The sequence below is a fragment of the Hypanus sabinus genome, chromosome 2 (genome assembly GCF_030144855.1).
Source record: "Hypanus sabinus isolate sHypSab1 chromosome 2, sHypSab1.hap1, whole genome shotgun sequence".
Classification (NCBI taxonomy): Eukaryota; Metazoa; Chordata; class Chondrichthyes; order Myliobatiformes; family Dasyatidae; genus Hypanus; species Hypanus sabinus.
In genome coordinates, this window is record NC_082707.1 from 160,307,798 (window position 1) to 160,320,440 (window position 12,643).

The 12,643-nt window shown below is 36.6% G+C and overlaps 1 protein-coding gene across 2 annotated transcripts in view; it reads right to left on the bottom strand.

Moving 5' to 3' along the window:
- Positions 1 to 116: 116 nt before the first annotated feature.
- styx (serine/threonine/tyrosine interacting protein) overlaps positions 117 to 12,643 on the bottom strand; it is a 40,506-nt gene continuing 27,979 nt past the window's right edge. Inside the window, exons 10-12 of one of the 2 annotated variants that reach the window (XR_009509230.1) lie at positions 6,895 to 6,976; positions 5,439 to 5,566; positions 117 to 3,275 (exon numbers count right to left, since the gene is read on the bottom strand). Coding sequence is in view for 1 of the 2 variants with exons in the window: in XM_059957883.1 (XP_059813866.1) it covers positions 3,202 to 3,275; positions 6,895 to 6,976 (156 nt within the window). In the remaining variant the exon portion in view is untranslated. The remainder of the gene's footprint in view (positions 3,276 to 5,438; positions 5,567 to 6,894; positions 6,977 to 12,643) is intronic. The other variant, XM_059957883.1, reaches the window with a different exon arrangement.

The following is a 12,643-nucleotide window of genomic DNA, read 5'->3' on the forward strand; positions in this document are numbered from 1 at the left end:
TCAGAGCAATTCTGTTCAGTCCCAGGGTGTCAGAGAATCTTGTGACACTGCATGGATCTTGTGGGCACTTTACAAGCTGGTGGAGATTTTAAGTGCTTTGTGTGGGTGTTTTCAAATTTCTTTTATATTGATGAGATTTTTCATTAGCATGTGAAACAATGCCTTCATGGAGCTTTGTATACTGACCTGAATGTGTATCTGTAACTATAGGCAGACCACAAAGTAACTTGTTTACTTTGCTGCTGATCCGATCATAAGGTGCAGGGTAACTAAATCTAGGCATTAAAATTGTACATCGATGTAACTTATGAATCAGGTCAGATTTTAATTCGTCTTGTAGTTAAAACTGATTAATCCAAAGCACACATTTTATATTGTTTACAGAAGAATATCTTGTTTGCATATGTAAATGCTATATTTGTATGAACTTCATGAGTATCACCTCATGGAGCAGGTGATAATTAATTTTACCCATGTTTTCTCAAATTACATTGATTCAATAGCTAATTCCTCCCTAATTTTTATGGGATTAGCATTATAGTTCTACACATATTTGGAACTGCTTGATGACTTTTTTAAAATCCATGTTTAACAATATTTTTAGTTGAAATGGAGCCAATGACTTAAATTTGATATTCCTACTGAATTTGAGATTACATGAGGAAAATGTATTTGCCCTAAGGTTTGTACAGATTTCAATAATGAGTTTTGTAAGTTAATGCTGTTAATTTCTCCTGTTTTATAAATTCAGCATGAAATGGAAATGCTTAATTTAATCCCCATAATGTACAGTTACAGAAAATATGCAATAGTCTTTGAAATGCTGAAATAACAATTGGACTTTGAAAGTGCATAAATGTATGTAGTTTATAGCTTGTCAAAGCACTATTTCCACTAGGAAAATAAGATTTAAGAGTAAAAGCTGTTATGGTGAAAATAAACAAGTTTAATTTTGAGTTATTTTGGCTAAATAGTTAAGCTATACTTGTACTACTGTGTCTGTTAAGTTATAGAAACCTGGTACTTTTAATGTGGGCATGCTTATGTACTAATGGTTGGTGAAAAATGCTGTAAAAAGTCTATGTATGCTGAATTTCTCAGTTATTTTGGGCACTATTTAACAGGACCAAGAAAGGGCATATTTCAGCCTTATTTTGTTCAATGATCCTTTAATGGAGCCAAATCTTGTAATCTTGAACAAGAGAAAATCTGCAGATGATGTAAATTCAAGCAACGCACACAAAATGCTGGGGATCTCAGGAATTCCTCCAGCATTTTGTATGTGTTTATCATTAATTTTTAAAAAGTATCTGTTAAATGAAACAAACAAAATGTGTGCTTTTTGGAATTTATGGCTGCTCTTAAGGACAGTTTTAATTTAGAGATGGTTATTTAATTTAATTTTTTTCAATAACTTTATTTAGTATTGGGTAAATACATTTTTATTGTATTTATTTAATTGTACCATTGTGCAAAGGGCAAATAAAATATCTAATATTGGTATAATTGTAAATATAATACTCATTTGAACTTGAGCATTAATCCATTTTAGGCCAACTTTTGCACAGATTGTTGTAATTTGTGTATACAGGCAGTCCCCAGGTTACCTTCGAGTTCTGTTCCTGAGTCCATCTTTAAGTTGGATTTGTACATAAGTCGGATACATCCGGTATTTAGCGTCAGTTAGTCAAACATTTGTCTTGGTATATAGTACATATTTTACCTTTCTATGAATATAACACTTAAGAAACATATGTATTCCAATAATTAAACCTCTGCATTGCTTAATAATAATTGTAGCTTTCATTAGGGCAGGGCCTTTCACATGCTCCATCCTCACTTTATCTGTTATCCTTTAAAATTGTTCCAATTGTTGACCAACTGTAGTCTATCAATTTTCCAATGACGTTTCACCTCTTTCCAAACACTTATTTCCACTTAATTTTCAATCGCAATTGATTCCTGTAAATGGAACAGAAACGCGGTGGGTCCCGAGCACAGCTGGGTCCTAAACTTCACTGCACTGAGACAGGTTAAATGGGACAAGTGGGGGCTGTGTTGGGTTTGGGTATTTGATCCTCCACTATATTCTGTGTTAGAATTTAAACGAAGTTGCAGTGTTTTTAATGAGGTCAAGTTGCGCGCTTCACATCAACCCCGCACGGAAGCATCGAACTCTGTCGAACTCTGAAACCTCTGTTCTCCAGCCTGGTGCTGATCTCACTGTGCCACCAGCGGACCAGAACTTCGGGGGTGGGGTGGGGTGGGCACGGTGGGATCAGGATGAATCTTACTAAGAAAAATTTAAGCCAAATAGAAAGTTAAACACTCAACACAGTGTTAACAGCAATGACTTAAAATCGCGAATGGCATTCTCCTTTCTCGGTTCGTAAGTCGGACATTCATAACTCTGGGACTACCTGTATAAACAAATATTGAAGATGATTTCCTAAAATGTTTGGTACTGGAAATTAAAGCACATTTTAAGTATGACTGAAGATAGATTAGTCAGACCTACCTTAATTGAGAGAAATTGAAGTTTTACAGTTGGTGACATAAGTGGAAAAGAAAATGCAAGGTGCAGGATACACCATTAAACTGTTAACCATTCTTCAAGATGGGTTAGTAAAGGATTTATTAGAAATAGGATGCAGTTATCGTACTAACAAATTAATCAGAAAAAAACTTTATTGAAAGTTTTAATAAATTACACAAAAAGATTAACACTTTGTAACATAAATTGCATGTATGGGTCTGACATCAAGCACACAGTGCATTATTTCCCTATCAAACTTACATACAATCAAAATTCAAGTATCAAAAGTGCATCAATGTATTAGCACATGCGTACTTATTAACTGTCAAAATGGCAGTCTTGGTAAAAAAAAATGTAAAATTAGCGTATGAAGACTTGTAAATCCATCAAAAAATCATTTTGCTCCTCTTCCTGGTCAGAATTAAATCACTATTATACAATTTCACAGGCATATGTTGCTCCAGGTTGTTCTCAAAGGGCAAGTTTTCTGTTCCAGCATCACTTCCTCAGAAGTAGCCAGACAAAGCTGAGAAATGGAAATAAAGTAAATGTGCTGTGTAATATCAACTTCTAGTATTCATTATCTTCAATAACACTTCATCCTTCTATTCACTTATATTTAATACAGCAATCATGTCCAGTACAAGCAATTCTGTAGTTACAGGTTACCCATCATGAGCTACAGCCACCTGCATATTTGGAAAATCATCATCATCTTCCAGTGTTCTTTTCAATGTTCCTAAGTAAAACAAAATGGATGTCATTATTATACAAGTCACATTCTTCAATGCCAATTTAATATATACATTAAAACTTAAGAATTTGTGGGTGATATTCCCATAATTGACGATTCCACCCATTTGCAACCATCATTTGCATTTTTAATGAAAATGTTAACTAGTTGTTAAATGGTTATTTTGAAATCTTACTAGTAAAATGACATTCAATTATAAACCAAAAAAAATCCAACATGGAGCAAAAGTAATTTTTTTGAAGGCTCAAGGTGAATTCCATCTTGATTAACAGGATAATATATACCGTCACAAGTCAAAATTAGACATTCATTGAGGGTTGTCCCACAGAGGGTACAAATACTATAATTTCCAAAAAGAGGCACATAATTCTTAAGTTTTCTGCCCTGGAGTCTGAATGGGCACCTTAGATAGCCAACCAATGTTCTTGAAGGAAATGTACAGCAATTAAGAGTGTATTGGAATATGCTCCATCTACTAAAAGTGCTGTTCCCACAACATTTAATACCTGATAGAATCCAGAATAAGCAGTGACAGATTGGCCCTCCAGAAACTATCAATACCAACCAGTACAGCACTGCTGCCACGAATACCACTAAAAATTCAATGTATCAACTTGCCAAGATTTCCATGACGACATATCATAATCTCTAGCATCTAGAGCTCATGCAGGAAGAATATACAAACAGTATCAACTCCCAAGTTGCACAACATTTTAACTTAAAATATACTACTGCCTTTTCAATAATCACTATTCACCTAACAAGGAAATAACATCTTGTCACGTTGATTGCAGCAATACAGAACACCACCCTTATCAGAGAATTTAGGATTGGGCAATAAATAATGTTGAACTTTGATGCAAGCATGAGAAGAAGGATTTAGTACTTTTCAGAATGTATTTTTATAGAGGAAGACCTTCTTAGCTTGTGACTTGGTATAGAATTTTTGTCATGGTTGTTGATCAACTGGATAACTGATTTGATTGTTGGTACTGTTCTGACTTGAAGACGTCATTTAACCCAATGACAGATTTAAGCCAAAGTGATAGGCATACAGAATCATTTCTCAGTTGATCAACTTCAATTACATAGCTTATTCAGTAATGAACCTGGGAGTGTCACACTTTTTTCCATGTCTAACCTACTGAAACAGAAGTTCAAGAATGCTTTGCACATTAACATTACCATAACTGGCATTGTTTTTGCATATGTGAAGGATCCAGTTGAAATCTCTAAACTTCTTCTAAAGAAAACATTATATAAAACCAGAAACAAACTTGAAAATTTAACACATTATTAACTGCAGACAAAAAGGGAAGCAAGATGTGTCCTTGTTGCAATGACAACAAAGGTGGCCATTCATGGCTCTGCCAAGTTGTTAATTCTATTAGTTTACTGTATAGATAGAATGAGGATAAAACATTTTTCAGCTTACAAGCCTGGTTAGATTCTTGATAGGAAATATGTCATAACACGTTTTTGATGTTAATTATCTCCAGATTTACTAAATTGACATTTTTTTTTCAATGTGTGTTTAAAAACTTCCTGTAGACTGCCAAATCAACTTTTTTTTTAAAAAAAGAGGAAGCAAGTTATTTATCATTGAGGAAGGTGTTAGATTCTTGATCTGATGAAGGGTGTACACATTGAAAGAAACACTATCCTACAAGTAAATCCACTTCATTATAGCATCGTCCACAGCCATCGAACTCGGTGGTGTCTTAGAGAAGGAAAATGAAAGCTTTTACAGGTCTAAACAGGAATCTCTGGATCATCCACCATTAATCTGGGATTTTGATTGATGTAAACCGAGAAAGAATCAACAGAAATTCTAAGTTAAAAAGTTTAATCAAATGCTTACAGCCATAAACAAGCACCATGTAAACAGTTGACTGAATAACAAAGCACTATTGCATGGGTCTAAGTGCAGAAATTACTGCCAGTAAGAGCCTTGCAGGTACTGTTGAGTATGGCATAACGATGCAGTATCAGTAGAGCAACTGACATTACTCAAAAATATATTTTCACACAAATGAATCAATTCTATAAATTCAAGCAAACATCTTGCTAATCTTTGTGTTGAGATGGCCACACCGGATATATGGTCTGCAGAAGTCAACAGCCATTGAGAACTAGGAAATTCCCTACCTAACACTTTTGTGTGAATATCATCAGCAGAAGGATTGCCAGCAGTTAAAAGGAGAAGGCCTTCTCAGGGCAATTAAGGATGGGTGATAAATGCTGCATTTCCAGTAGCGCTCACATCCTGAGAACAACTAAAAAAGGAAAAGATTGTGTTGCATTTACACATAGATTATATATCTATTACCAACCATACAACAGAACAAGAATATTTCCAAAATCAACTCAGAGATCGTATCACTGGAAGACTAGATGCTTAAGCCAGCAGCAATTGAAATAATGGACAACTCCTTATGAAATCAGAACTGCCAGGTCAAAGTTTACAATGACAATCTTTAGAAAGATTGTAATCAAAGGCTTGGTATGCAGCTTCAGAATTAAATCCTAAGGAGGAAATGAAGCAAATTATGTAAAACCTTTCATATCCCTTTCATAACTGATGATACATGAGGATTTTCATCAAGAGCCCTTCTATGAAGAAACAGGAACAATGCAGTATAGGTAGATAATTTTACTGTCCAGTACAAAACCAAGTTCAGCACACTGGTTCCATTACGAATTTTCATCGATTTACAATTTCTACTTTGCATTATACAGTATATGCTTTAATCATGAGAGGCTTCCTGGAAAACAAAGGCGTCCAATTTAAAAAAAGAGGCCCTTTGGCCAAAAGAAGGAAATAATGAAAACCAAACCATAAAACAGAAACTTGAAGATTTTGAACAAAGGAGCTAATTTAATAATAGGATAACATGGCCCTCCCAAGGAACAAGAAGGGATTGCCACTATTCAATACAAGAACACTTCAGCACTAATAATTTCACCTTCAGACTGAGAGGATTAAATTCTCATCTTCATGCTTAATTCTGATTAGAGAAGCTGTCTCTCAAGTACAGTAAACGGTCCTGTTCTTTTCACTCAAGGCACAGAATCAGAACTGGTTGTGGCTCACCAAAAGACTGCTGATGACGCCAACAAGAAAAGTTCTTTTGATAACATTCAGGAAGGAAAGAAATAAGCATATTGCCAACAAAGTATTAAAGAGTAAATTATCTCCAAATTTCCCAGTTGTCAGCTTGTGATGTTCTGCAATACATCGAAAATACTGAAAAGAATAACTACTAAGAACTTTTCATGAGTGTGTTGCTTTTTTTCTTTCCCAGGTTGTTCTCTGATTTGAGTTGTTGCAACATTGATCCTTTATATCAAATGTAATTAAACAGACCATTTGTTAGTCGTATTTCAGTTATTTCCCAAGTCCTAGTTACTTTCACATTTTTGGCATTCTAATTGCTATATTTTAATGGTCTTAAAAACCCCTATTTATTAAAGAAAGTCTTTATTCAAAGTATCGTTTGCACAATTTTAAAATGGTATTTTAAATAAATGTAACATTTACCAACAGCTTTAAATTCCATAACATAAATTTCAGTGAACATAATCATTTTTATCAATTACTAACCTTGTGCAGAAACAGATCTGCCCAGTTGGAGTGGTGACATCATCTTTATTGTCAATTTTGCTAAATAAATGGCTTCATATTCCTATTTATAGAACAGTTTTTGAGTCAGTTTTTTAAGCTTTCAAATAAATTTAAAACATTTAGTTAGTACATCTTAATATATCTTGCTTATATTCTTCAGAATTCCCAGAAAAATAACATGCATCAACAATGCAAAATATTACTGTCCAATCAGTTATCAACTTCTGGTGAGCAAGAGAAATGATGTAAATTATGTTACTAGATTATTTGTTACTACACAAAAAGTAGCTTCAGACAATCTATCCTGCTTTTAATCTCGCACGACCTTCATAAAGTTGCCCTATTTGCATATTAATACCTATTAAATATAACAAACGCAATTCATCGTGCAAAAACCCTTTCAATAAAAGTCACTATTAGTGACTTCATTTAGTGCCTCTTGCCCAGAAAGTGAATTAAAAATGGAAACTCAGTCTTCAAGTTGTGAATCATCAAATTTCACTCTACCTTTGTGTGAGAGAGAGCCTGTTGAAATATCGAAGTGTTGGGATGGACAGTAATTTTTGATGGGACTCTAGATCATGGTCTCTGGGGACTTGCGTGATGAGCGGTGGGAAAGGGCACCTGATGGGTTTTTTTTGCTGGAACAAGTCGGGGAGGGAGGACTGCTTTGCTGCTGCTTTTGTGTGGAAAGGGGAGAGGGACTTTGGGGTTCTAACTTTTTTTGTCATTCAATCTTTGGGTTTTTTTTTATCCTGACATTAAAATGAATCATTAAACATTTCCTCTCTTATATTCCCTTTATTTTCCTTTGACCTAATTATATACTCAAGAATTTCAGATTGTATTTCCTCTCTGTACCTTGTTTGACATTTAAGTCATCCAGTTTAATTTACCAGCCATTTCAGTGCTTTCAGTTTTGTCTTTCTCATAATTAAAGATTTTTTTTGGTCTGAAAACTTACAGAACTGCAGACACTGTGTTTGTTTCAAATATGAAACTAACACAGAAAATGCTGGAAACACTCACCAGGTCAGACAGCATCTGTAGAAAGGAAATCAGTTAACATTTCAGATCAGGATCCTTCATTTGAACTGGGAAATGGCAAAAATAAAGTTCATTGCAGGTTTGAGGAATAGGACCTCATTTTCTATCTAGGCACATCTTCCCAAATTCAATATTGAATCCTCCAATCTCCAATAACTTGTTTTCTCTGTTTATATGTTACCTTTGTTGCAAGTCATCATTTTTGATATGTACACTGTTTCTGCCTTTGCCCACCCTGACATGCTATAATTCAACACTTAACATTTTCTCCCTCCAACTTCCCCATGAACAACTCATTTATAAATAAACAATGGAGGGGGGTCTCAGCCAAAAATGTCGACTATTTATTCATTTACATAGATTCTGCCTGACCTGCTGAGTTCCTTCAGCATTTTGTATGTGCCATTCATACAATAACCCTGGTCTTAAACAGTCACAGGTACACCCTTAGTTCTATCTATCCCCTTCTGCCACTTTAATTTTTTCTTTCTCTTCCCCAGTTCTGACTGAGGTCTTCAACCCAAAATGTTAACTGCTCCTCACTATATAATGTTTCGTACACCAAGGTCAGATGTACGGTTCCTTAAGCAGACTGTCAGCAGCTTGCATTTCCAGTAATGTTGTGGACAAATATATTTTTGGGTGGAAGTGCAAGAACAAAGATAACAAACAGCACATGCATCAAAATGGCTTGACCAGTGAATTAGTACCTCATCTACATTGAAGAAATCAAAGACAATTTGAGAGACTTTTTGTTTAGTATCTGTTCATTCAATCTGTGGGATGACCCTGGTCTTGCAGTTACCTATCATTTCTCTGAAATACTTACTTCCTCTAAGTGATCTCCTGCACTTCTCTACCTAGGCCCAACGTAAGCTCTCAACACAGTACTTCATCTTCCATTTCAGCATGTTGTAGCCTTCAGCACAATTTAAAGTACTTTTTTCTGTTGCTATCAGAACTGGCCAATTCTGCTGCGTTTATCTGTAATATTAACTCAGTTTGCTTCTCTTAATAGACCCATTAAATTTGCTGATATATCCAATATTCTTCATTTGATTTCAGTTTCAATATCTCCGACTTGCAGTTCACAACTTAATAAATTCCTTGGTTTTCTCTCTCTTAATCTATTAACCAGATGACTCTATCAACACCTAAACTGCTTGAGTCACACCCTATCAGAGATATTCTATTTGTTCTATTCAAGCCATACTACCCCAGCAATGCAAATTTTCCTTCACTGGAACCAAGAAATTGAGAAAGTTCTTGGCTATTAACAGTTTCTCATTCTATAAATGCTGCTTCACCTCATGAGTATTTCTAGCATTTTTTTGTTTTTATTTTAGATTTTCAGCAGCTGCAGTTTTTGATTTTCAACTATGGACTCTACCGTTTTGTGCAATTTCATATAATGAAGATAAATCATTTAATTTAGTTATTTTATGTACAACTCCCCACTTTAGAAATTACTTAGTCTGATTACAAAATAAATTTATTTTAAAGGAAATAAACCAAACACACAAAAGATAACTGATTACATAGAACATAAAACATCACAGTACAGGCCTTCTGGCCCATGATGTTGTGCTGACCTTTTAACCTATTTCAAGATCAATCTTATGCTTCCCTCCCATATTGCCCTTCATTTTTCTTCCATCCATTTCCCTGAGAATCTCTTAAATGTCCCTAAAGTACATGCCTCTACCAACACCCCCTGGCAGTGCATTACATACACTATAAAAAACCTACTTCTGATATCTCCCCAGACCTCCCTGCAATTAATTTTAATTACTCTCACGTTAGCCATTTCCACCCTGGGAAAGGGTCTTTGGCTGTCCACTCTATTTATGTCTCTTATCATCCTATCTATCTCTCATCCTCCTTAGCTCTACAGAAACCCAAACTTGCTCAACCTTTCCTCATAAGTCATGCTCTCTTATTCTAGTAAATCTCTGCATCTTCTCTAAAGCCCCCACATCCTTCCTACAGTGAGGTGACCATAACTGAACATAATAATCCAAGTGTGAGCCATGAATCTTAAAGACCTGCAACATTACCTCACGACTCTTGAACTTAATCTCCTGACTTAAGCTCAACACATCATATGCCTTCTTAACCACCCTATCAATTTACACAGTATTTGAAGAATCTCTGGACCTGGACCCTTAGATCTCTCTGTTCCTCCACTCTACTAAGAATCCTGCCTTTAACCCTGAACTCTGTCCTCACTTCAATTTTCCAAAGTGTATCACTTCACACTCCTTCGGATTAAACCCCATCTGCTACCTCTCAGCCCAGCTCGAGTCAGTCAAGTCACTTTTATTGGTGTTACATGACACAGTACAAAAACTAGACTGAACTATGTTAAAAAAAACACAGAAAAAAAAACAACTACACAGACCTACCCAGGACTGCATAAAGTGTACAAAACAGTGCAGGCATTACAATAAATAATAAACAGGACAATAGGGCAGTAAGGTGTCAGTCCAGACTCTAGGTATTGAGGAGTCTGATAGCTTGGGGGAAGAAACTGTTACGTAGTCTGGTCGTGAGAGCCCGAATGCTTCGGTGCCTTTTCCCAGAAGGCAGGAGGGAGAAGAGATTGTATGAGGGGTGCATGGGGTCCTTCATAATGCTGTTTGCTTTGCGGATGCAGCGTGTAGTGTAAATGTCCGTAATGGTGGGAAGAGAGACCCTGATGGTCTTCTCAGCTGACCTCACCATACGCTGCAGGGTCTTGCGATCCGAGATGGTGCAATTTCCGAACCAGGCAATGATGCAGCTGCTCAGGATGCTCTCAATACAACCCCTATAGAACGTGATGAGGATGGGGGGGGGGGGGTGGGTGGGTGGGTGAGGGACTAGGTGAGATTCTCCGCCAGGCGAACACCAAGAAATTTGGTGCTCTTAATGATCTCTACCAAGGAGCTCTGCATCCTGTTAATGTTCCATTTTAACCTATAACAATCTTCTCCAACATCCACTCCATCACCTATCTTTGTGTCATCTGCAAACTTACTAACCCAGACTCGACTTCCTCATCCATTTATAAAAATCACAAAGAGTACAGATCCCAGAATATATCCCCAGTCACTGACCACCAGGCAGAATACACTCCATCTACTATAACCCTCTACATTCTTTGGACAAATCAATTCCAAATCCATGCAGCCAAGATTTTCTAGATCCCATTGCTCCCGTCTTTCTGAATGAGCCTACTAAGGGAAAATTTTGTTAAACGCCTTACTGAAATTCACAGACACTACATTTGACTACTCTAGCTTCAACTTGTTCTGTCACTTTGAAGAATTGAAACAGACTTGTGAAGCACAACCTGCTCCTCACAAAGCCATGCTAACTATCCTTAATCAGATTTCTCCAAATGCCTGTACAATAGCTCAAAGAATCCTCTCCAAAAGTTTGTAAACCATTGATGTAAGAGTAGCTGGTCTATAATCCTCAGGATTATTCCTATTTCTTTTCTTTAAAAAAGGAACGACATTTGCCACCCTCCAATTTTCTGGTGCTACTTTTGGTATTTATTTGTTCAATTTGCCTACCAAAGCTGTAAGTCTACAGCAGATGCCACCTTACTAACTCTTCATACAACCCTGGAACATCTGGACAGCAAAAATGCCTACATCAGGATGTTCTTATCGATTACACCTCAGCACTTAACACTATTATCCTCTCAAAACTAATCGGTAAACTCCAAGACCCTGGCCTCAATACCCCCTTGGGCAGTTGGATCCTAGATTTCCCACTTATAGACCCCAGTCAGTTTGGATTAGCAAAAATATCTCCTCCACAATATCCATCAGCACGGGAGCACTGCAGGGATGTGTACTCAGACCCCTGCTGTACTCGCTTTACACCTAAAACTATGCGGCTAAGTATATCTCCAATACCATGTACAAGTTTGCTAATGACATTAACTGTTGTGGGCTGTATCATAGGGAATCATGAATCAGCATATAGGATGTCTGAAAATCTGGCTGAGTGGTGTAATAACAAAAAATACTCACTAAATGTAAGTAAGACCAAGAAAATGATTGTAGACTTCAGGAGAGGGGAACCAGAGGTCCATGAACCAGTAATCAACGGAGGATCAGAAGTGGAGAGGGTCAGTAACTTTACATTTCAGAGAACCTGTCCTGGACCATCATTAAATATTAACATGAAGAAAGCATGACAGTGCCTTTACTTCCTCAGGAGTCTGCAGAGGTTTGGCATGTCACCGAAAACCTTGGCAAACTTCTACAGATATATGCTGACTGCTTGCAGTATGGGCTGGTATGGGAACACCAATGCCTTTGAGTGCAAAATCCTATAAAAAGTAGTGGATTCAGCCGAATACATCCCAACCAGTGAGCACATCTACGTGAAACATGACTGTAGAAAAGCAATATTTATCATTGAAAATCCTCACCACCCAGGCCACACTCTTTTCTTGCTGCTGCCATTAGGTAGAAGGTCCAGCTGGCTCAGGACTCACACCACCAGGTTCAAGAACAGTTACTACCCCTCACCCATCAGGCTCTTGAACAAAACGGGACAGCTCATTTAAGGATTCTGTTATATTGTTATTTCATGCTCATTATTTATACTGTATCTGCATTTGCATAGTTTGCTTACAGTTATAGTTCTATAGATTTGATAAGTATGCCCACAGGAAAAGAAT